The 24,238-nt window shown below is 36.6% G+C and overlaps 1 protein-coding gene across 1 annotated transcript in view; it reads left to right on the top strand.

The window, feature by feature from the left end:
- The window catches only part of TRHDE (thyrotropin releasing hormone degrading enzyme), a 387,195-nt gene that overhangs the window by 98,922 nt on the left and 264,035 nt on the right, over window positions 1–24,238 (top strand). The window contains exon 3 of the mRNA XM_011284128.4: window positions 14,847–14,973. Coding sequence (XP_011282430.3) covers window positions 14,847–14,973 — 127 coding nt within the window. The remainder of the gene's footprint in view (window positions 1–14,846; window positions 14,974–24,238) is intronic.

Consider the following 24,238-nt stretch of genomic DNA (forward strand, 5'->3'; position numbering starts at 1 on the left):
TTATAAATCAGTGGGAAAGACAAGGCTCTTCAACTAATATTACTGAGACAATTGATTATCCACATAGGAAAAAAATGAGATCTGTATTTCACATCATTCACACAAATATATTCCACCTGAATTAAAGCTCTGGCTTTGAATAGCAGAAGTTTAAAAACTTTAGAAGAAAATATAAGAAAAATATCTTTTTGACCTTGAGAGCAGTGAAAGACTTCTTTAAAGAGACCCAGAAAAGAAAAACCCTAAAGGGGACATTTTATATTTGACCACATTAAAAGTAAAGCATTCTATTTGATCAGAGACATAGTGTACAAGGCTAGCACAGACTCGGAGAAGATTTGTGCAAATTCTATCCTGGCAAATGACTACTGTCCAGAATATGCAAAGGATGACTTCAGATTATGAGAAAAAAATAAACAATCCATTAGAACAATGGGCAAAGGAACAGGGCAGTTCGCAGAAGAAAATATAATAGGCAGGAAACATATAAAGTGATGTTCGACATTACCATTATCAGGAAGATGCAAATTACAACTAATAATGAGACACCATTTCATACCCATTGATTAACAAACATTTCAAAATGCAAAATTTGATGAAGATGTGGGGAAGCAAACTGTAATACATTGCTGGTGGGATGTAAATTGGCACTCTTTTGAATAGAAGTAAAACAGAACTAAAGGACAAATATAACATGAATTGGAAATATACTGAAGTATGTCATGATGTGGTTAATTCCAGAATGGGAAAAAGGGGGTGTGTTACTTCAAGGGAATTGTAATGTTTTACTTGTTGAAAAATGTCCAAAGAAAATGTGAAAAAAGCACACCAGCATTATTTAAATCTGTTTGGGGTACTAGGATAATGTATTTTCATACTGTACTTTTCTATATGAGTGGAATATTTTGCAGTTTCTTTAGAGAAAGAGTTGAGATGTTTGAGGACTGAATCAGTGGTTTTCAGGACACTGATAAGTGGCTCTTCTCTTTCCCCCCAGAAATCTGTATGTATCCACATTGCTCACATCCTCACCTACTTCATATTTTAACTCAAATATCACCTTCTCAGTGAGGTTCTCTCTGGCCTTTGACATTTCCTTACTCCCTTCTCTGGTGTGTGTGTGTGTGTGTGTGTGTGTGTGTGTGTGTGTGTGTGTTGAGCTCTTACTATTATTTAACATACATGCTATATATTTGTATTTATCTCACTTACTTAGCTCTCCAGGGTGGGGATTTCTATCTGTTTGGTTCACTTCTATATCCACAGTGCCTAGATGAGGGTCTGGCACCAAATAAATTATCTGTTAAATGAGTGAATGAACAAATGAATTCTGTGTTCTGGTCCTAGATGGGAGAAAGCTACTTGAATCATTGAAAGATACAGGTGAGCAGAGGGGGCAGGCAGGAGTGTGTTTGAACTGGATAGTTGATTTGGAGAGGAAGGTGGCATATGTAAAAGTGAGGTCAGCAGGCACTTGGAAATCAGGGAATGAAAGGACAGATGGGCCAAACCAAATTGGAACTGAATCCAACTGAGCACTGAGCTCCTGTATGTACAAATAGATGTACTTGGCTATCAGTCTTGCTGAAGAAATTTGACCAGTCATAAAATAGATAGCTTAATAAGGAAATTCTCTATATTTATTCTGTGTCATTTAAGAAAGATAACTGCAATTCAATTAACTACAAAAGAAGTACTCTATCTCAGAGAGGGATTAAAAGCTACTGTTTTATCTATAGTCTGTGACGGTATTAAATAACTTTTACCGGTTTCCAAACATTGGACTTGACTCATCTATTGTTTATCATTTATTGTGCAGGGAAGAAAGAAAGATTAGTTGTTAGAGTTAAAAATAATACCAGCCATGTTGAATGTATATTCATTGAAGATTCTGATGTTGAAAGAGATTTAAGGAATAAAGATATATATGTCTTCCTATGTGTGAGGCTTTTGCTAAATATTTCTCTCAAGGCTTGAGGTTTGCTTGCTGTGGAGCTGAATGAACAAAAGGTTGTTCAGGTGACTCTAGGCCAATTGTTCCTCAACTTTAGTATACACGTGATTCAATTGGCAAGTTTATCAAAATGGAGATTTTAGGACTCCTACCGGAGAGAGGTGATTCAGAATTTCTGGGAGTGTGTGGGCCCAGGAATATGAATTTTAAACAGTTACCCCCAGGTCATTCTGATGCAAAGCAGAATGCAACAACAGTTGGAAGAAAATTGCTGTAGATGATTCTAACTTTTACTCAAGTATCCCGCTTTTGTGTGGTGTGTACCAGATATATGCAGTAATGTGTTGGGTGCTTGGTAATAATGTGTGAGCAAAATAAGTGTGCCAACATCAGCAGTTTGAAAGCTGTAAATAATATGCCTGCAACAGAAAGAGCAGCACACAAATAAATACAAGGTGTGTTCCTCCAAGAAGCTGAAAATCTACACAAAAAGGCATATTTACTGGTGGGAAAATTTAAAAAAGTATGAAGTATTAATTTCCTATTACTATTGTAAGGAATTACCGTAAACTTAGTGACTCAACACAAATTTATTTTCTTATTGTCCCAGAGGTTAGAAATTCAAAATGAGTCTTGTGGGACTGAAACCGAAATGTTAGCAGAGCTGGTTCCTTCTGGAGGCTCTAGACGATGACATAGCCCTTGCCTTTCCAGCTTCTAAAACTGTCTTCCTTACGTTCTGGGGTTCATGGCATCCTGAGCTTTCTCTCCATTTCTGCCCTCCTATTGCATTCTCCTTTTCTGTAGTCAAAACTCCCTCTGCCTCCCTCTTACAAGGACATTTGTGATTACATTTAGGACCCACCCAAATAATCCAGGATAATCTTCTCATCTCAGAGTTTTTGATTTAATCACAACTGTGAAGTCCCTTTAGGTAACATTCACAGGTTCTAAGGATTAAGACGTGGTGTCCTGGGGGCCATTATTCAGCCTACCACAGGTGTATTAGAAACATGGGACAACAGCCGCCTGAATATAGCAAAGCTGTGTCCTTTCTCTGAAGTCTCTGTAAGTAAATGGAACTTGTAAGCTCCATAGTGAACTAGTAAATACTGTGCTTAGTATATAAATGTGAAGTGATTTACAAGAAGAGACTATACAGGTTTCCACAGTGCTAATTTCCTTGCCTGAAGGAAAATGTAGTTGGAAGGTGTAATCAATCTATTATAACAGCATTTTAGTGCTGGAACGGACAAGGACCTTCAAAGTTTATTGCCATTTTATGGGAGTCAGCAACATGTTGTTAGTCCCTACTGGGTGAATGGCACTGTATCAGACATGGTAAGGTGAAAGGAGAGATTGGAATGATGGACACATACTTAAAGACTTGTCCTGCTGAGAGATGAGACAAGCTCTTCAAACATAGAGAGTCTATGACCCTGTAGAATAAAGGCCACTAGTCCAAAAGGAACCCTGTATATGTAGCAGACCTGTCTCAGAATCCTTAGGCAAACTCTGTGAAGGTGGAGGGGGCAAAATACAAGCAAGGAAAGGCCATCAGAGCAACTTTATCAGTGACGGTATTCTGGAGTCTCCTTACGACAGTGTCTGATACCAAGTGGAATGGAGTATAAGGTTGGTCTTTGGCCTCTTTAAAGATGTTTTAGTCATTGTTTTCGGAATATCTGTCTTATGGATCTGTGGCATGGATTCCATGGTAAGACTCCCAGAGAGGCTCTAATATTTGTTTCTGTGGTGTGTTCTGTTCAAATGGTACGTTTTGAAGTAGTTGTGGTTTTGCTATTACCATGTACCTCATGCTTCACAGAGTACTGGGATTTTACTACCTATCCATCCCCAATTCTAAATTCTGCTCCTTCCCAGAATGAGTTCTTTCACTATGGTGATAGAGACTGCCTATTAGGCTGTTCTTGCTATAGAAGCTACAGAGCAAACTTTTCACCTGTAATATGCTTTTCTACTCATTAGTCTTCCTTTCTCAACAAGTCTTAAGTTCCATTGCCTAAATTATCCCCCTTTGTCTTTTCCAGTCACATTACTCTGCCACAGACCCTGAAGTGGCTCTCAGTTTCTCAGAGCCACAACCAAGACTCCTCACTCAAGATGTCCAGGCTTCACCAGTGCCCGTCCCCTGGGCCTGGACCACCTGCCTTAGCCAGGCCAGCTCCTGCCCCCGGCCCCTCCTGGCCTCCTCTTTATGTTTATTGGCATGTATGTCTGAGCACTGGTTCCTTGCTTCTGTCAGAATTTTGTGTGTATTTATTTCCCTTTTGCTTTGCCAAAAAAAAAAGTTACTGTCTGAATTGTAAATAAGGCTAATACTCTTGGGCTTTTAGTTTCTTGTTTACAACATCCTTTCCTCTTTGTATCAATATATTTGTCTTCTACATAGTGCTGAAAGCGCCTGCTCCCTTCTCTCTGGCTTGTTCTGTTTTACTGATTTGTATGGTGAACACCCAAAGAAAATTATATTCACATAGGTGAATTAATTCAGCTTTATTGGCGGAGAATTTAGTGACAACCACATTGTCGTTTTGCAGTTGGTAAAGAAAGGGACTGAGTTTTCAGATAGGCGAGAGGAAAAGTGAATTTATTAGTGTTATGATAGTGATACTTTAAAGCCATGCAATAATCACTGTGTCTTCCAAAGTTCCTGATGTACTCCTGCAGTGCGAAATTTTCTCAGGGAAGGACTCTGGCAAACCAGAAGGTTTGTTTGACTTTAATACACTAAATTACAAATGTCAAATCAGAGAAAATGTTACTCGGTTCGTTATTGAACAGGTGCACCACTATTGTAAATGTTTTCTTTTTTTCTTCTTTGCTGTTTGGTATAACTACACACTGTTTCACATAATTATATAGCAGCTACTACAATTCACTTTTAACACAGCAAATAATTAAAACAACCTAGAATAAAGGCTTATACACAGAGAAATTTAGTCTCATTGTCCTTTAAAGTGACTCAATGACTGTAAAAAACCTCTTCAAATTTTTCATCTATAAAATCAGAAGGTACAGCTAACTTCATAGTTATTTTACAGATATTTTGTGAAGATAAATGAGAAAATCTATGAATTATTTCAAATTATTAGAAGAATGTCTCCAGGATTTTTTAGTGTATGATTTTAAAACATTTCTGACAATTGCATATGTTTGCTTACAGGGTTTGCATTATATTACAACTATAAGTGTATTTTTACCTTCCCTTTGAAAATTTAATACAATGAAAGATAAATGTTACATGTAAGAATTTGAATAATTGCTTGCTTTCCTATACTTCCATGCTGCTCTGTCCCTGTTCTGATCAGTCACCATCTCTGTGAAGAGGATTTCTCTGAAGAGCCAGTGTAAATTAGATCCACTTTATTATTTTCAACCGTAAGACTTTGTTGCTGCATTTCCCCACTGGACTGAAAGCTCTTTGAAAAGAGATTATGTCCCTTTTGCTTACCTGTGGACACTCAGCATGTGAACAGTGGCTTGACTGCTAATAGATGCTCATTAAATATTAACTGAATAAATAAATGCCCCGTTGATGAAATCCTTAATCAGTCTTTGATGTTCTTATTATAAATTGCACAGCTATCAGAGACAAAGTCAGTTTAAATTTACCCAAAATACCCTTCCATTGTGAGTCCCTTTCAAAGGATATTCTATCCCAATGATGGCAAATATCTGACACCAGTGCCACTTTTCCTATCCTTAAGAGCACAGATAGCATTTCACAGATCATGGCACTTTCTCCTTCCAGGTGCAGATGTGGTCTCAGAGTTCATCCCTACGTGTCCTCTAAGCAGACACTCTCAGTTGTTAGGAGAATTGAAAAGTCATTGACGTCCCTACTTTTGTGACAAAGGAATTTGAGATAACTGCCTTTATCCCCTTCATTTTTCCCCTTCAATGATTAAAATACCTAAAATCCTATAAAAAGAGGAAACAAATATACTTTAAATATACTGAGTCCTTGAAAGTCTAAGGTAAAGGCCAGTGAGTACAAAAGACACCACCCTTGGAACACCTATTTTGGGCATTCAAGTGTTCTAAGAGACCAAAAATATGTAACTCCTATATCTTAGTTCATTGCTGTGATGTATTATTACACAGGTGGTAACAAAATTTTGAATATTTTTCAAATGCCAACCTCTTATATTCCATTTTGGCTACTAAAGTTATTTCTGTCTAATCACTACCAAGCTCATAGACAGTTATATAGGAAGAAACAAGGAATTCTCAAGAGTAGCAGATGTTAGCTGAGCAGGTGGTACGTATGTATTTCCATCGGAAGTGAAAAATACAAAGGATTAAAGCCTTGAGAATATTAAAGAAAACCTTTCATTATTTTATTCTCAAAATAAGGGGACTAGATGAGAAGAATTGAGGTATACCAATCTCTCAGGTGTAATATATATATATATATATATATATATATATATATATATATATATATATAATGATAAACTATTACCTTTGGGAGGAACTTTGAGCTAAGACCTGGAAAAGTTAACTGACTTTTACAAGTTGACAGAAGTAGTTAGGGAGAAAGCTGTGTTTCACATCCCTGTGTATTCCTAGCATAGTGTCCCTTCCATTGGACTAAATGGGCAGTTTGGTTTATACTTGTTGTTGGACGAAGCTCTGCAGAGGGAAAGAGAAACCCTAGGAAGCGATTTACATTTTTAGAGCTGGGCTCTTATCCTGGAATGTCAGAAAATGCAAATAAGCAGGTGTAATAAAATTACATTTCATTGCTTTTGAGTGGTAACTATATTTATGAAGACTTAGTTTCTATGTTACAATTAAGTAGAACTTTGTTACTCTAACATAAGAAAACAACTGTGATTTTTTTTTTTTGCGCCATAAAATGAATTATTGTACAGCAAACTTCTGACTAACCACACAAGAATTATCCAGTTGGTGAAATATTTTTTTAATGTTTATTTATTTTTGAGAGTGAGAGAGTGACAGAACACAAGCGGGGGAGAAGGAGAGAAAGAGGGAGCCACAGAATCCAAAGCACAGATCCTGATGTGGGGCTCAAACTCACAAACTGTGAGATCATGACCTGAGCCAAAGTCAGATGCTTAACTGAGGCACCCAGGCACCCCAGTTGGTGAAATATTTTGAACTAGTCCCCCCTATTCTCCAACTGGGTCTCATTTGTTCCAACAGAGCACTGGTGTGAGATGGGTGCAGACAAGGTGAATGATTGTCCTTATGTGAGAATGTGACTATAACTGGATTAACTTGGTAACTAAAGGACTTGTTAGATAGAATGTTAGGACTAGTTGAATAAATCCATCCATTTCTCTGCATCCCTACCACCATCTCTCCAGTCCAAACCATAATTATCTTTTATTAGGACTTCTATAATAGTCTAACTCATTTCCTTGTATTTGTTCCTAGTCCCTTCTAACCCATCATCTATACTGCAGTGATGGAATCTGTTTTTTTTTTTTTTTTTTTTTTTTTTGCTTTATGTTTCAGTGACACTTTTCCTTGCCGTAATATTTTTTTGTCTTTTTCTGCCTTTGAAACGAACTCTCAATTATAAAAAATATCAAAGTAGATTAAAAAATTCCAGTTCTTGGCACACTATGAAGTTCACAAGTGAAGACAGATAGCAGCCACATGTGGCAAGAGGTGGGAAGTAATTAAAGTAGTGGTTACAAATGTTCACAGGAAGCTAAAACTGTCCAACAGGTTGTGCCCATATGTTAGCACAGGTTAGAGTAGTCAGTACCTGAGTGTGTGGCCTCAGTGTGTTTGGATTCAGATTGTACAACACAATACAATTTCTTCCAGTTAAGAGTTCTTGGCTTACATCAATCCCAGGTTGGCTGGAGGGCACTGGGATGATATCATCTATTTAACACATCCCACCACCCACCTCCCCTCTGGTAACCATCAATCTGTTCTCTGTAGTTAAGTCTGTTTCTTGGTTTGTCTCTCTCTCTCTCTCTCTCTCTCTCTCTCTCTCTCTCTTTCCCTTTGCTTATTCATTTTGATTCTTAAAAGCACGTATGAGTGAAATTATATGGTATTTGTCTTTCTCTGACTGACTTATTTTGCTTAGCATTATACTCTCTAGTGCCATCCATGTCATTGCAAATGGCAAGATTTGATTCTTTTTGATGGCTGAGTAATTTTCCATTATACACATATGATATATATGATATATACTATCTATATATCTATATCATCTATCTATATCTATGTCATCTATCTATATGTGTATCTATATTGTAGATAATGCTATAAATATCAGGGTACATGTATCCCTTGAATTAGTATTTTTGTATTCTTTGCATAAATACCTAGTGGTGCAATTGCTGGATAGTAGGATAGTTCTATTTTTCACTTTTTGAGGAAAACATACTGTTTTCCAGAGTGGCTGCATTAGTTTGCATTCCCATCAACATTGTAAAAGGGTTACCCTTTCTCCACAACCTCGCCAACACCTATTATTTCTTCTGTTGTTGATTTTATCCATTCTGACAGGTGTGAGGTGACGTCTCATAGGGTTAGTATTTCCTTGATGATGAGTGATGTTGAACATCTTTCATGTGTCTGTTAGCCATCTGTATGTCTTCTTTGGAAAAATGTCTGTGTCTTCTGCCTATGTTTAAATTAGATTATTCATTTTTTCGGATATTGTGTTTTATAGGTTCTTTACATATTTTGGATATTAACCCTTTATCAGATCTGTCAGATATGTCATTTGCACATATTTTCTCCCATTCAATTGGTTGCCTTTTAGTTTTGTTGATTGTTTCCTTCTTTGGGCAGAAGCTTTCTATTTTGATGAAATCCCAATAGTTTATTTTTGCTTTTATTTCCCTTGTATCCAGAAACATATCTAGAAGGAAGTTTCCATGGATGATGTTAAAGAGGTTACTACCTGTGTTATCCTCTAGGATTTTTATGGTTTCCAATCTCACATTCATTCTTTAATCCATGTTGAATTTATTTTTGTGTATAGTATAAGAAAGTGGTCCACTTTCATTCTTTTGCATGTTGCTGTCTAGCGTAGTCTTTTATACTTGTAGGTTCAGTTTGGGGTTTTCTATACTGTTCTGTTGATCCACATGTTTATTTTTGTGCCAGTACCATACTGTTTTGATCACTACAGGTTTGTAATATAATTTGAGGTCCAGAATTGTGATGCCTCCAGCTCCGGTTTTCTTTTTCAGTATTACTTTGGCTATCCAGGGTCTTTTTTGGTTCCATATAAATTTTAGAATTATTTGTTCTAGCTCTGAAAAAAAATTCTGGTCTTATTTTGATAGGGATTGCATTAAAAAGTCCAAAATTGTGATGCCTCCAGCTTTGCCTTTCTTTTTCAAAGTTGCTTTGGTTATTCAGGATCGTTTGTGGTTTAGTACAAATTTTAGGATTGTTATAGCTTTGTGACAAATGATGTTGGTGTTTTGATAGGGATTGCATTAAATTTGTAGATTGTTTTGGGTAGTATAGACATTTTAACAATATTTGTTCTTCCAATCTATGAACACAGAATGTTTGTTCACTTTTTGTATGTGTCATCTTCAATTTCTTTCATCATTGTTTTATAGTTTTCAGAGTGTTTTTTGTTAAAACCTATTTCTGAACATGTCATTTTGTGGCTTAAAATCTTGCCTGTGCCCATAGTATTAAATTAATATCCTATAATTTGGTTTATAGGTCTTTCTTTAATGTGGTTTAAAGTTTCTTTTTACTTCTTTAGTGTCATCTGTTACTATATGTCTCCTCACATTTCTCATTTTGTCTGGGCAGGCTTAAGAAGCAGCTCCCGATTATTCCACCTGGCGTAGGCTACTGATGTGGTCTTTCTGAAATGCAAAAGTAATTTTACCATTTTCTGGCTTAATATTCACCAATTAAATACCATAATTATTATAATAAAGTGCCAATTTTATTATTAATTTTAAAATCATTTATTATTTGGTCAACATTGTTGCCTTAGCACATAATGTTACTTTGGTCTGGGATGTCACTCTCCACTCGGTAGCTTACTACATCCAGCTTATCTTTCAACATGTAGGTGAAACATCCCCTCCCCTGAGAATCTCACAGTGTTATTAAAGGATTCCTATTGTATACTCCCTTAGGACATGCATATACCTGTGAAATTCATTCATTCATCAAAGTTTTATTGAATGTCTACGATGTACAAGGCCTTTGACAAGTAAATTTAACAAAATATTTTTATGTAAAATAATGGCACTTTTATGCAGTTAGATAATAGATAATAGATAATAGATGCAGTTAGATAATAACTAATAGATAAAAATCTTTGTTCTCAAGCAACTTACATTCTTGGAAAAAAGGCAGCAAGAAACAAAATGAATAAGTAAAACATATATTTTGTTAAATGGTGGTAAGTTTTATAGGAAACAATACAGTAAGGAAGGAGGATAGAGAGTCCTGGAGCAGGAGACTCAAATAATAGAAAATCATAAAGAAGAGATATTTGGACAAGTATCTAAAGGAGAAGAGGGAATAAGCCCTGGAGATATCTAAGGGAAAATTCAAAAACCTTTATGGAAGAATCTCTGGAATATGTGAAGAATGCCAAGGAAGCTAGTGTATGAGTTGAGTAAAGTTAATGTGGAGCAAAGTAGTAGAAAATCAGCCGGAGAGGTTCAGAGGGCTAGATTTTTATAGCAATTTTGAGGCCCTTATAAAAACTTGGGCTGTTACTCTGAATGAGATGGCAAGTCACTGGAGGAGGAAAGGCAGAAGACTGATATTCATTTGAAAGGAATGTTTGGTTGCTGTGTAGAGAACAGACTGAAGGGAGTGGGGATGAGACATCAGTAGGAAACTAGAGCACTCATCTACCTAAGAAATGAAGGAAGCTTGAAGCAGGTTAGTAGTGGTAGAGTTGTGAGAAGTGGTTGGAGTCTGGATATGTTTTAAAGGTAGAGCCAAAGGATATGATAACAGATTGAACATGGAATGTAAGAGAAAGAGGGAAACAAGGATAATATTGAGGTATTGGACTTAAGTAGCTGGATGGAAAATCTTTAAGGGGAACCGTGTGTTGTTGGGGGGGGTAGGGTGACAGAAAGGAGGGAGAAGAAGGAGGAGGCTGAGGAGGAGAGAAGAGAGGAGAGAACTCTGGTATCCGTTTTCAAACATGTTAAGTTCGAGATGCCTATTAGATATCCAAGTGCAGATGGCCAATGGACAGCTGGATTAATGAGTCTGGAATTCTGGAATTATGGGGTAGGTCTTTATCATCTAGTTGATATTTATAACCATGAGATTAGTGTTACCACCGAGATACTGAACATAGAATAGTGAAGATGTCTGTGGATTGACACCCTGGACTTATCAAAATTAAGTAATGAGAGGTATGAGGCTGCAGTGGAATCAGTGAGGAGACTGAGAAGGAGTGGTTAACAAGATAGAAGGAAAAATAAGATGGAAGCCAAGGAAAGAAAATGGTTCAAGGAGGGGAAATGATTGTGTCAAATGCCGGTGATAAGTTAAGCATGTTGAAGACTAGAATCGGTCTGTTGAGTTTGGCATCCTGAAACTATTAGTGATTTTGATGAGAACGCTTGTTGTATATAGTGGGGATGAATCCTGTTGCTGTATAGCGGAAATGAAAGCTTTATGGCAGTAAGTTCAAGAAAGATTAGAAGCTCTGTCCCAAAAATAAATAAAAAAAATGTTGGAAAAAAGGAAAAAAAAAAAAGAAAGATTAGAAGCGGATAGCATAGCTAGGCAACCACCCTACTTACACTTATTATCTCAGGGCTGTTTTCATTCTCAAAAGTGTTCCAGTTTGGATGTTAACTGATGTGTTCATACTAACTATATGGAAAATTTTCAATGGGCATTGCTGGAAACCATAGCTGTAGGAACTGTGCTCAATAAAGATTTTTTGTTTGAAAACACAGTAAGTGATACAGAGTATTTGCTAATGAAAATGATCCAGTATGCAGGCATAAATTGGTGATGTGGGAATAAAGAGAAGTTAGGGCATGATGCTTTTGAAAAGGCAAGAGGAGACAGAATGTGGGGGGTTTAGCCTTATGTAGGAGCTTAGTTAATCCTCTATAATGGGGGAGGCAGAATACACTGTTCCATTGCTTACGTTATATTTTTGTTGTGGATTTGTTTGTTTTCCACATATTATAAACCTCCTAAGGGTAGTAAGTGTAAATGTCTTGTTCATTTTGTGGTAAGAGTTTTTATTATTCTATTTCTATTCCTTAGTATAATACCTGGAACACAGCAGGTGTGCAATAAATGTTTGAATGAGCAAATGTAGTCACCATGCGTAGCCTGCGTATGTTTTATCTTCTCACTCAGATTGGATTATTTCCATCAACTCTTGACAACCAGATTGATTTAATTGTGTTTCTCCTGTCTGGGCCTACAGATAGCTTGACTAACTGGTAGAGTTGATTGACAGGAATGCCTGTGTTTCTACCAAAATCAATGATGCTTCCTGGGAGTAAAATCAGTGACCTTTTGCTGCATCATTTTGCAGTGGTCCTGGTTATGGTTTCAACATGGATTACTATTTATTTCACCTTGAACCTTCTTAAAGCTATCTACTCTTCCCCAGAATACTTTCTTATTTTAGTTTCCTATTCATATGGCATGTATCATTATCTGTTGTTATTATCTAACCTACCCAATACATGGGAAGCTCTTTGAAGATGGGCATTCCATCTTCATTGGTTTTTTTCTCAAAATGCTTTGTACCATCTCTGGTTAGAAAACATGTCTTCTTCATCACTAAGTTAAAAATCCTTTGTCCAGGCCTTGGTGCGAATTAGATGCCAAATAAATATTTGTGGAGTGAATGACTGCGTGAATGAATGATTACTGGCTGTGATGTATGCCCATGATGCACAGACCAGATCTCCTTTCCTGTTTGATATGTCTATCCCCCAGCTCTTCATTGCTCTGCTCCTAGTAGTTGACACCTAATATCTTTTCTGAAGGACGATCTTTGGGCCACTGGAGCTGCATCACATAGATGCTCCAAGAATAAGTTCTTGGGATTTTATGCCTTCTCCTTGCTAACCAGTATCTGATGACTGAATATAAGAGTATGGCGGTCTAACTATCATGCCTCAATGCAGTGCAAACTTGCAATTGCAATTTATACTCTAGAGCTCCCTGTGGGATCAGGCCGAGGCCAAGACTTTACCTCAAATTGCACACACATTTGCTTGGCTTATTAGCCTCCCTTATCTCACTTCCTTGTTCTCTCGTAGGTTTCTCCTAAGAACACTTCCTTAGCAGATGACTTGTATGCTCCCTCTTTCCTTAGAGTCTGCTTATTGGGAGCTTTACTTAAGGCAGTACATGTTTATAGTGAGTTGAGTCAGGGTCAGGGAATCATATTCACTATCTCTCTAAGAGTCTTAAGTTGTGCTGATGTAGTCAGTTCCTCCTGAGAGTTTTTGGTTTTATATTACTGCCAACCAAAACTGTAGGTGACTGTGAACCAAGTTTGATATTTGATTTCGTTGTTGGGTTGAGAAGTAGCTTCACTATTTCAGTAAATAATTGTCATTGAATTTAGTAAATATCTTATTGAATTACAGGTCTTTCTAATATCAAGTCGGGATGCATTTTTCTTAACTTTCTACTTTTTTTGTTTATATACATCTCTGTTCTCTCCTTAAGTGAGGATGACAGTTAATTGTATAATCAATTTTTATATGATTGAGTGTCACTTTCTTTTGTCTTCCTGTTGAATATAAATATCCATTTCCACATACTCAGCAAACCATTTATTTATCTTTTTTTTTTTTTTTTTTTTTTTTTAGTAATTTGAGAAGAACACAAACTCCTCTATCTATAAAATAGGATTGGAAGTAATGTGTTTTAAAACTTAAAAGCACTTTAGTCAACACCTTCATTTTATAAGTGAGAACACTTGAGGCCCAAAGAGGTTAAGTAATTTGTTCAATATCCCCCAGCTTGCTTAGTGGCAGAGCAGGACGAACACCCAACTCCCAGCCTGCTGTCTTCTCTACTGCTCCACAAATACACGTATATCTTATTCACAGAATTGATATGAGGATTAGGGGCCACATCTGTGAAAAACAGATTTAGCCTTTGGAAAGAAAGATGCTGGATAGCTTTATGAAATCTTTATGAAAACTAATCTCATTTTAACCTTTTCTGTACAATTGTTAGTTTTGTTCAGTTTTATGTTATTTGCCTCAGGCTTCTGTTTGGCCGAGGACTAGATAATATACAATGCTTGATTTAAAAATCAATATTAAGTATCCGAATTGTGTTAGAGATAGGAAACACTTCAGCTGGTTTTGAAGCTGGGAGCCGTTGCAGACGGCCTTCCAGCATGGCGATTATTTATGTACATGAAAAGTTTGCGATTCCTACTTTGCATACTGGGGATAAGGACAGTTGGTTCCAAAGAAAAGAAGGAAGCACAAATTATATTTTGTTCAGCCTGGTGATACTTCCAAAGCTTGATGCAATGTGTCTTTAACAAACCATGAATTTTCTTTCCTGCGGAGCTACCATATCCTGCCTACTTACAGCATTGTCAGGGAACCATTATACTAATCCACCGTACCTTCATATCTCCAGCAAGCACATGTAAGTGATAACTCGAATATTTATTTTGATGCAAGGTGTATAAATCTTCTCTATGTCATCTTGTAAAGCAAGGAAATTGTGACTTGCTCAACTTGGTTACTTTAATTGTTCAAGTTTGGTTCTTTCAGCTACAGCGTGCTTTGATATATGAATAAGAATACTGTTTAATATTTGTAGTATTCAAAGTGATTTGTGCAGATTCATATATGCAGGGAAGATAAAACTTGAATACCAAAAGGCTAATGTAGCTTTTATATATATTTTTAATTAGGTACGATTATATGCAAGACCTGATGCTATCAGAAGAGGATCTGGGGACTATGCTCTCCATATAACAAAGAGATTAATAGAATTTTATGAAGACTACTTTAAAGTGCCCTACTCCTTGCCAAAACTAGGTAAGTATTTTCATGGTTATTTTATTGGAAGGGATCCTTGAAGGTGCAAATTTTTCTTCGTGCATTTATTTCAGATGTGAAAATTCCAAGAGTAATACGTTAGAGAAGATGAGCATGAGAAAACTAATTTCTTCTGAAGAGGTAAAATAAAACCTATTGTTTCTTAGGTCTTGCCAAGAAGTCTTCATAGGGATTAAGAAAGGCATTGTGTAAGTTTAGGTTTCCAAAAGATAACCACGTAGCTATAATTTGTTGAATATGTACTGTGGAGAGGTGCTTGCCAGCATCTCATTTAATCCTCATGGCTACTGGATGGGTAGGTACTGTTAGAACATTTTCCACCCAAGGGACTTGACATCCAGGGAATATTTCATTCATCCAGGCAGCCAATAAGTGGAGGAGCTGGGATTTCAAGTTAAATCTTGATGACTCCCAGAACTCTTCAATATTTTACACTGAGAAGACACTCTGATTATTTTCTTTTTCCTAATTCTCAGATGTTGGATCTCAATGTAGTAATTGTCCCTCACATTATTTTTGTCTAGTCATATGTCAGTACAGGTATAGTAGGTAGAATAAAAACTGTATAATGGAAGAGAAGGGAAACTGTATAATGGAGATTGTGTTCACCACCAATATTCTTACTTCCTTTTACAAAGATAATATGTTCAGTAATCATTTGTTGAGTGAATAAATGAGTGAATTTTGTTATCCAAATTCGAATGAAGCTACCGCTTTTTCAGGGGAGTGAACTGTGACTTTCCAGGAAGTTAGAAAGGGTACGTATACCCATTAGAAATGCTGTAGTTATTTTTCCTTCTCAGAAAACCTGTTTTGAAATGTTACATCATAGCAGTATTTTGTCGCCCCGCCCCAGCCCCTGCCCATTTTATTTTCCTTCTCAAGAACATTTCGATCAGCATCCACATAAAAGTGATTGCTATTGGTAAGAATAAAGTGCTTACCTGATCAAAAGTGTTAGCATTTGAACCACAGGTTCCTCTCTCTGGAGAACTGGGTCTATTTTATTAAAGTACCTGCCTGCTGCGTAGCTTTATTGGCCTTACAATGAGTTGTTTAGGAAGTAGATGAAATAGTTGATATTGTTACTAAATTGGTGTGGCATACAATTTTAAGGAATGATATTACAAAATTCGGAGTTCTTTCTGAAAGATGTGCTCTTAGAATCTATAAGATTTTATTTCAAATTTCTAAACAAAATTTTATTTCAAATAGGATCTATATTTAGTTTAGTTTAGTTTCTTTTTTTTCCTTCTTTCCCTCTCCCCTCCTCTACATCAACTTCCTATTAGCATCTGTTACACTGAAATCTCCCTGGTAGGCACCCAATGCAGGAAGGACTATCTGACCTCATTTGCATGGGAGGTGACACTGTTCTCTACTCCAGGTAAAACCGGCTGGGAACCTCCCAGCTTGACCCTAATGTAAAATTCACAAGTGCTTATGTTGCAAGTTCAGCAAGAGAAATAAAATGTGGATCTTTGTCCCCTTCAGACCAGTAATTAGTAGAGGAACTCAATTTATAACTTCAGGGGGTTCCATGTAACTGTCAGCTTGCAGCAGGAAGCATTTCTGTTCCTCTCTTTCACTCACAATTGAACCATGCAGGCTTTCATCTGGTAGAAAAGAGCTTTGTTCACTGTTACTATTACTTGTTAAGCTCCTTATGGTGTATATAATTGAATTATTTGACTTACCCCAGCACACTCCTTTTTATGTATGTAGGGGAGTTACCATGGTCTATGGCACTTTATAAAATTCCTTTTAAAATTCTACTTATTTATATATCTATAGATATTTAGAGCTGTGTATTAATGGATTTATATGTATGCTTTCTAAATACTCCCTATATAAAATTTCTAAGCACAGAAGCATTTTGACAGATCCTTAGTTCCCATTGTATATAATGATTAAATAAATTCTATGGAAACCAACTCAGTCTTTGTTAATGGTACATGTGGATGTGTCCTAGAGATGAACTGTGTCTGCCTTGACCCTTCAGATCTATCAAAGATGGTTTTCTCTCTCCCTCCCCACTTCTATCTTTCCTTCCATCTTCTGTCCTTCATTCTTTCCCTCCCTCTTTTCTTCCTTTCCTTATTTATTTAATAAGCACTTATTGAGTGCTTCCCACCCACACTTTTCTATGTTATGGGGATACAGCAGTGAATGAAAAAGGCAAAAATCCCTTTCCTCCTGGGGCTTACATCCTGTTGGGTAAAGACAGACATTAAAGCAATTATTAACACATATAGCATATCAGATGGAGATAAATGCCATTAAAAATAATGCTAGAATGGAGGGAAAAGAAGAGTGGGAGGAAGATGAGGCACGGGAAGGTGGCTGAAATTTTAAAATGAGTAAATACAGAAGGTTTCATTGGGAAATTGACTTTGGAGCAAATCACTTAAGGGAGTAAAGGAACAAGCCAAATGATATTGTGGGACAAGGATATATAGGCATAGAGGCAGAGGTAACAAATTGCCCAGATCTTGAGAGGGGAGCTTGGTGGTATATTTCAGGAATAGGCAAAAGGCAAGTATGACTGAAACAGAGTGAGTAAATGGGTGTGAAATAGGAGATGAGGTCAAGGAAGGAGTAATGGATGTGGAAAAGATGATGTATAGCCAGCAGGTCATGGTAAGGATTCTGGCCTTCTCTTTTCTTTTCTTTTCTTTTCTTTTCTTTTCTTTTCTTTTCTTTTCTTTTCTTTTCTTTTCTTTTTTCTTTTCTTTTCTTTTCTTCTTTTCTTCTTCTTTTTTTCCTGGGTGAGATGGAAATCTATTGGTCAGTTTTGAGCAGACGTATTACATAATCTGGCTTCTGTCAAAAAAGGGTGAGCTATGCACCTAGTTTGAAAATACACTGTAGGGCAGGATGCCTGGGTGGTACAGTTGATTAAGCATCAGACTCTTGACTTCAGCTCAGGTCATGATTTCATAATTCGTGAGATCAAGCCCTGAGTCGGGCTCTGTGCTGACAGTGCAGAGCCTGCTTAAGATTCTCTCTCTCTCTCTCTCTCTCTCTCTCTCTCTCTCTCTCTCAAAATAAATAAATAAATAAATAAACATTAAAAAAAAGAAAATACACTATAGGGCAATTGTTCTTAATCAGGGGTTAATTGAGGCACTTAGCAATATCTGGAGACATTTTGTTTGTCACAACTCAAGGTGGGTGGTGGGGGAGTGTGTGCTACTTGTGTTTAGTGGGTAGTACTGCTGAAAATCCTATCATGCACTCAGCAGCCTCCACAATAATACTAGCTCCAAATGTCAATAGTGCTGAAACTGAGACCCTGATTAGTGGCAAAGTGTGGAGCATGAAAAACAGTTAAGAGGCTCCAGCAAAATTCAGGAAAAAAAATGATTATGGCTTGGACTAAGATGCTAACTGTGAGGTAGTTGGAAGTGGTACAATTCTGGATATATATTGAAAACATGGAAATATTTGCAGATGAAGAAAATGTGGGATGTGAGAGAGAGGTACCAAGGACAGCTCCAAGGTTTTTTTTTTGTTTGTTTGTTTGTTTGTTTGTTTTGTTTTTGGCCTGAGAATAAGGATGGAATTGCCTTTTGCTGAGACAGAACAATTGTGGAAGGGGATAATTTTTGAGACTGATATGTCTATTAACCATTCAGGTGGCACCTTGATGTCTTGAAAGGAACTCACATAGGCAGTTGAACTTATCAATATGATGTTTGGGTGAGTAATCTGGCTCCACATATCCATTTGCCAGCATATGATGATATAGAAAGTGGTGAGGCTATATGGACTTACCAGGGCTGTGAGAGCAGATAGAAAAGAGAATAGAAACAAGGAGGGGCTGATGCAGTATTCAGAGGATAGGGACATTAGGATCCAGTAAAGACTTCAGAGAAGGAGCAACTGGTTGAGAAACTAAGAAAACATGTATCTGTAGTATTTCTGACCATCTAATGAAGAATTTCAAAAGTGACCAGATGTTAAATTGTGGTAACTCAAGTTGGATGGGCACTGAGAATTGACCATTTATTGGTGCTCGCCATGTGAAGGTCATAGTGATCTTGACAAGAGCAGTTTCAGGGCAAAGGCCAGAGAAGTGTGTTCAAGAACAAATGGGGGTGGAACTGGGAGGGGATACAGTGACTAGAGACAGTGAGTTTAGACCACAGATTGGTACTTCTGAAAATTCCCAGTGGGGAGTGTCTTGGAATAGAGGAGAAGGGAGAAATGTTTGTGTTCTATCTAGTACTGCTCACCTCTGGATAAGAGCTGTTTCTGTGAACTGGTAGCCCCTTACCTTGCAGATCTGACCCTGTCCCAAACCGTATCAAGGGAGACATGGAACTTGCCTCTCTTTGATTTGCATTAGAAAACTGAAAATCAAAACAAGTAAGAAAACTCTCCTCCAGGTAACCTGACACTACTGAAGCTTTGGAGGTGATGTGCGCATGTGTGCACGCTAGGCCATTACACCGCAAGAAGCAAAATGAAATGCAACAAACCCGTAAAGTATAATATTGGATCTTTTCTTAAAAGTCACTTTGCTGTTCTGTCATAAACCTGCGATATCTTCTCTCTACCCAAGTTCTTTTTCATTCTTAGTGCTGAATAGTTTCACTTTCTCCACTGTGGCATCATCTCATGCTAGATCCTCTCCAAGGATTTGAGTTTCCACTCCAAGTAGTTTATCAGAATGGCTCCCTAAGAGGAATTCTGATGCTTGTTGTTAGGACAGTAATTTATTCTCCTTGTTGCACAAAGATATTCCTTTAACATTTTGAGCCAAAATAGGCAGCCAGTGTATACTGTATGATGATTTGTTTTTAAAATCTCTAAGTTAGATAATGAAACCTTAATTGTATGAAGTTTGTAGAGATTTTCTCTTGCTTGGTATTGGGTTGTAAGCAGAGGATACAATACCAGAAGCCTTTCTATAACCGTGTGTCCCATTTTCCCTAAAACTCTCAAAGGCATAGAGGTTTACTTTACAACAAGATTTTTGTAGACATATAAAGAATTAAGCTATCTGTCCTCTAATCTCAAGAACATTGACCACAGCTACAAAACCAAATGGATTTATATTTATAAACTATAGGCCATTCTTAAGGACTTTGTACATTCTAACCCATTTAATCTTTTCCATAGCCTTTGAGGTAGTACCTGTTATTTTCTCATTTTCCAGGTGAGGAAATTTAGGCACTAAGTGACTAAGTAATGTACTCAGTTCACACAGCAGGAATTAGAGGATTTATAATTCAAGTCCAGGCTGTGTGTCTCCAGAATCTTGAAATTCTGCTCAAACAGATTCTAGAAATGTTGAAGATCCAGAGAATTAAATATGGGTCACCTTAATAAACTAGATAATCTGATTACTAGAGGGATAATGTAATACATATTTTTATTAATTTCATATTGATATTAAAAGTAATATATGGTCCTTGTAGAAAATTTGGAGACTTAAAAAAATTAAAGAAGTACATGTTTTATAACTCATAATTTCATCAACTAGAAGATCTATTTGAATACTGTATCATTTTCTTTTATTTTAATTCCAGTGTAATTAACATAGAGTAGTTATATTAGTTTCTGGTATACAATATAGTGATTCAGCACTTTCATACATCACCCAGTGCTCATCACTTCAAGTGCATTAATCCCCGTCTTATATTTCACCCATCCCCCCACTCTGTATTTGAATATTTTAAATAGTTTTTCATCATAGCTGCTTTATAAGTTAATTAGGTAGCAGATAAAGTGACTCAGATTTGTATTACAGTATTTTGTTATTCATCCTATTTATATTTCAATTAATTATGGCAGATAGTTTTTAGTTTCCTTTTGCTGCTACTTTGTAATTTGTAAATCAATAAGTTTTGTAAGGGAGTTTGCTTGATTGCTTCTTTTCAGTACACTGTACTTTTATGAAGAATTCATTACCTGCTGTGATTGTAGAAGGAGCCACAGGTATTTTGTAACAAGAATTTCTGGCCTCAAGGAGATTGTGGTTTTGTTGAGGAGATAATACAATATTTACTGAAATTAATGGATTAGAGACTCACACAATACAGAATATAATCAAACACCGAAATTTTGTAGGACAAAAATATAGTACCATGTTAAGTTAAGAATGTGGGATCACTGCACAATGCTGTAGGCATGAAATGCACATAAAAAGAAGCTTTATATTTACTTGAGTCCTGAAAAAAGAAACACATTTAATTGGAGGTGGAGAAGAAAGGGTAGATATCATTTTGAGAAATGTGTAGTAGGGAAAGCCCTTGGATCCCATGGGCTTTATGTATCGTGTTGATAGTCTATTTTTTTTCTATAATGAGATAAGTTATGGGATAACTTATGGGATAAATTGCCCTATTGAAGTTCATGAATAGAAGCAGCTAGCTTGAATGATTGAGTTTTGTTTAAGCTATCACAGATATATTCCCTTTTTTATTATAGTGGGGTTGGTGGTGGTGGTGATGATGATGATGATGATGGGCTATTTGCAAGTAGTGAAGCTTGGGAGATTTTTCGTTCATAAAATGTTTGCACTGACCGCTAAGTATTTCACTCTCTGTGGTTATGCATCTTTTTTCTTTAAGTTGTGATATGTTTGTTGTTTCTAACTTGAAGCGATAATTATATAATACTGTTTCCATCTTAGTTTTGCATCTCACACTTCAGTTATTATTTGAGACTTCATTTTTTTTAAAGTATGACTTTTTTCTAATCTTGCTTTTGCTTAGGTAGGCATTGAATACTATACATATGTCTTGTTGGTTCAAGTAATACTGCTTTTAATACTGGGGTCTCTATGTATAGTCTGGTCTAATTATGCATAATGTCAATTTACTCCCAAGATGCTTTTTTCAACCAGAATTCCTAAAAATATTCGAATTTATACTGGATCTATTTAATATTATGGTTTCTTGATGGAAACTAATGTAAGGCCGTCCCTGTGGATTAACATTCTAGTACATTGTTAAGGGATCAGATGAGACAGTACTTTGCCTTCTGATTTACCAGGTAGTATAGAGAAATGAATTTCCTCAAATGGCTATCCTTCCCCCCTATTTAGAATCAAATAGTCTCTCCCTATTTTATAAAACTAATTTATTTCTGAAAAACTCTTCATATGATGATTTGTTCATAAACCGAAAGAGCAGTTATCGTTTCTTTCAAAGGAAAATATTTTTCATATATTCCTAATCCTCACTCTGACAGCCATGTGTAGTAAAACAACACCAAATCCTATTAAAATGGACACAGTTACTTCAATATATTACAGTTATTTTAACACAATTTAACAAGCATTTTCCCCTTCATTAATTATTCCATAATACGGCCACTTAATTGTTCTTGTTAAGCTATTTTGCTGCTATTAGATGCTATATACTTCCAAGACTGTACTAACAAACAAAACATGTATAGACACTCAATGTTTGTGATATTTAATAACTAGTGCAAAAAAAGAGAGAAATAAACAGAACAGTAAAGAAGAAAGAAATCAATGAAAACAGTGCATTTTAGTGGGAATGATGCATGAGATTATTACTGCTGTAAACTAGCAAACCACGGTACGCTGAGTGGAGAATTTAATGCGACACAAACCGACTATAGAACTGAATTAACTAATTAATTCAACAAGCATTTGTTGAGTAGTTACTATGTACACTGTATTCAGCAATGACAATAAATGCCTTCTTCCACTAGAAGCTTAAAATCTAGTTGAAGAGATGTTTTTTTAATTATGTTGCTAGCTTGTTCTTTGCTCTATTTGCTTACTACCCTCCTTCTTACTTTTCCAGTTTTAAGAATTTCAAACCTTCACAACTTTGGATTTAGTCCTAAGTATATTCTCACTGATTTTCAGGGATTGTGAAGGATTGCTTATCCTGAAAATAGGTGCAGTTTTAGAAAGTGCTTAATTTGATCAGGGCGTGTTTACAAAGAGACCTCCAAGACATTGTTGTACATTTTCTGACAGAGGTAGTTGGCTCTTAAAGCTTGGTCATTAAATTAGGAAATAGCTCCTTCCAGTGTTTTCATATGTAGTCATTGCCTGGGCCTTGTGCCATACACTCTGCATTCTTTTCTATTAGTATGGGTCAAGTGGTGTTCCGGCATTGGACACCTCCTCCTTTGTGCATCCTCCCTCACCTGCTCAAGGACATCACTTCAGCAGTCTTCCCTTCCCACTCCTGAATCTTCAGTTTTCTCTATTGGATCTCCCCCCATCAGAATTAAAATATGGTGCTGTTTCCCTCAACTTAATCACACACCACACACCCTCACTCCAGCTACTACACCATTCTCTCTTCCCTTTTACAGCTAAACTGCTTGAAAGTGTTGTCCATCTACACTGACTCTGATTTCTCTCTTTCCCTTGCCTCTTGGATACCCTCTCCATCAGGCTTTTGCCCTAACACTGTACTAAAACTGCTCCTGTCAGATTCAAAATGGCTCCACATTGCTAAACCCAGCGGCCAATTCTAAGTCCTCCTCTTGAGCTGTCGGCAGTATCTGACAGTTGTTCTCTCCAATGTCTTGAAACAGTTTTCTCTTGTCTTTTAGGATAACACATTTTCCTGTTTTATTTTATTTTATTTTATTTTATTTTATTTATTTATTTATTTATTTATTTATTTATTTATTACCAAATCACTGGCCATTCTTTCCAAGTCCGTTTTTTCCCTCTATCCCCCTCTCCAGCTGATTCATATTGGAGTGTCTCAGGACTCAGATTTTGGACCTTTTATCTTTGCTATCTATGTTGCTGGTGACCTCATCCAGCCTCATAGGTTTATTATTTTGTTTTTGTTTTTGTTTTTATTTTATTTTATTTTATTTTATTTTTTTATTTTTTATTTTTTTATAGGTAATATGTTGTATTTTTTTTAATATATGAAATTTATTGTCAAATTGGTTTCCATACAACACCCAGTGCTCATCCCAAAAGGTGCCCTCCTCAATACCCATCACCCACCCTCCCCTCCCTCCCACCCCCCATCAACCCTCAGTTTGTTCTCAGTTTTTAACAGTCTCCCATGCTTTGGCTCTCTCCCACTCTAACCTCTTTTTTTTTTCCTTCCCCTCCCCCATGGGTTTCTGTTAAGTTTCTCAGGATTCACATAAGAGTGAAACCATATGGTATCTGTCTTTCTCTGTATGGCTTATTTCACTTAGCATCACACTCTCCAGTTCCATCCACGTTGCTACAAAAGGCCATATTTCATTTTTTCTCATTGCCACGTAGTATTCCATT

The sequence above is a fragment of the Felis catus genome, chromosome B4 (genome assembly GCF_018350175.1).
Source record: "Felis catus isolate Fca126 chromosome B4, F.catus_Fca126_mat1.0, whole genome shotgun sequence".
NCBI classification, from domain to species: Eukaryota; Metazoa; Chordata; class Mammalia; order Carnivora; family Felidae; genus Felis; species Felis catus.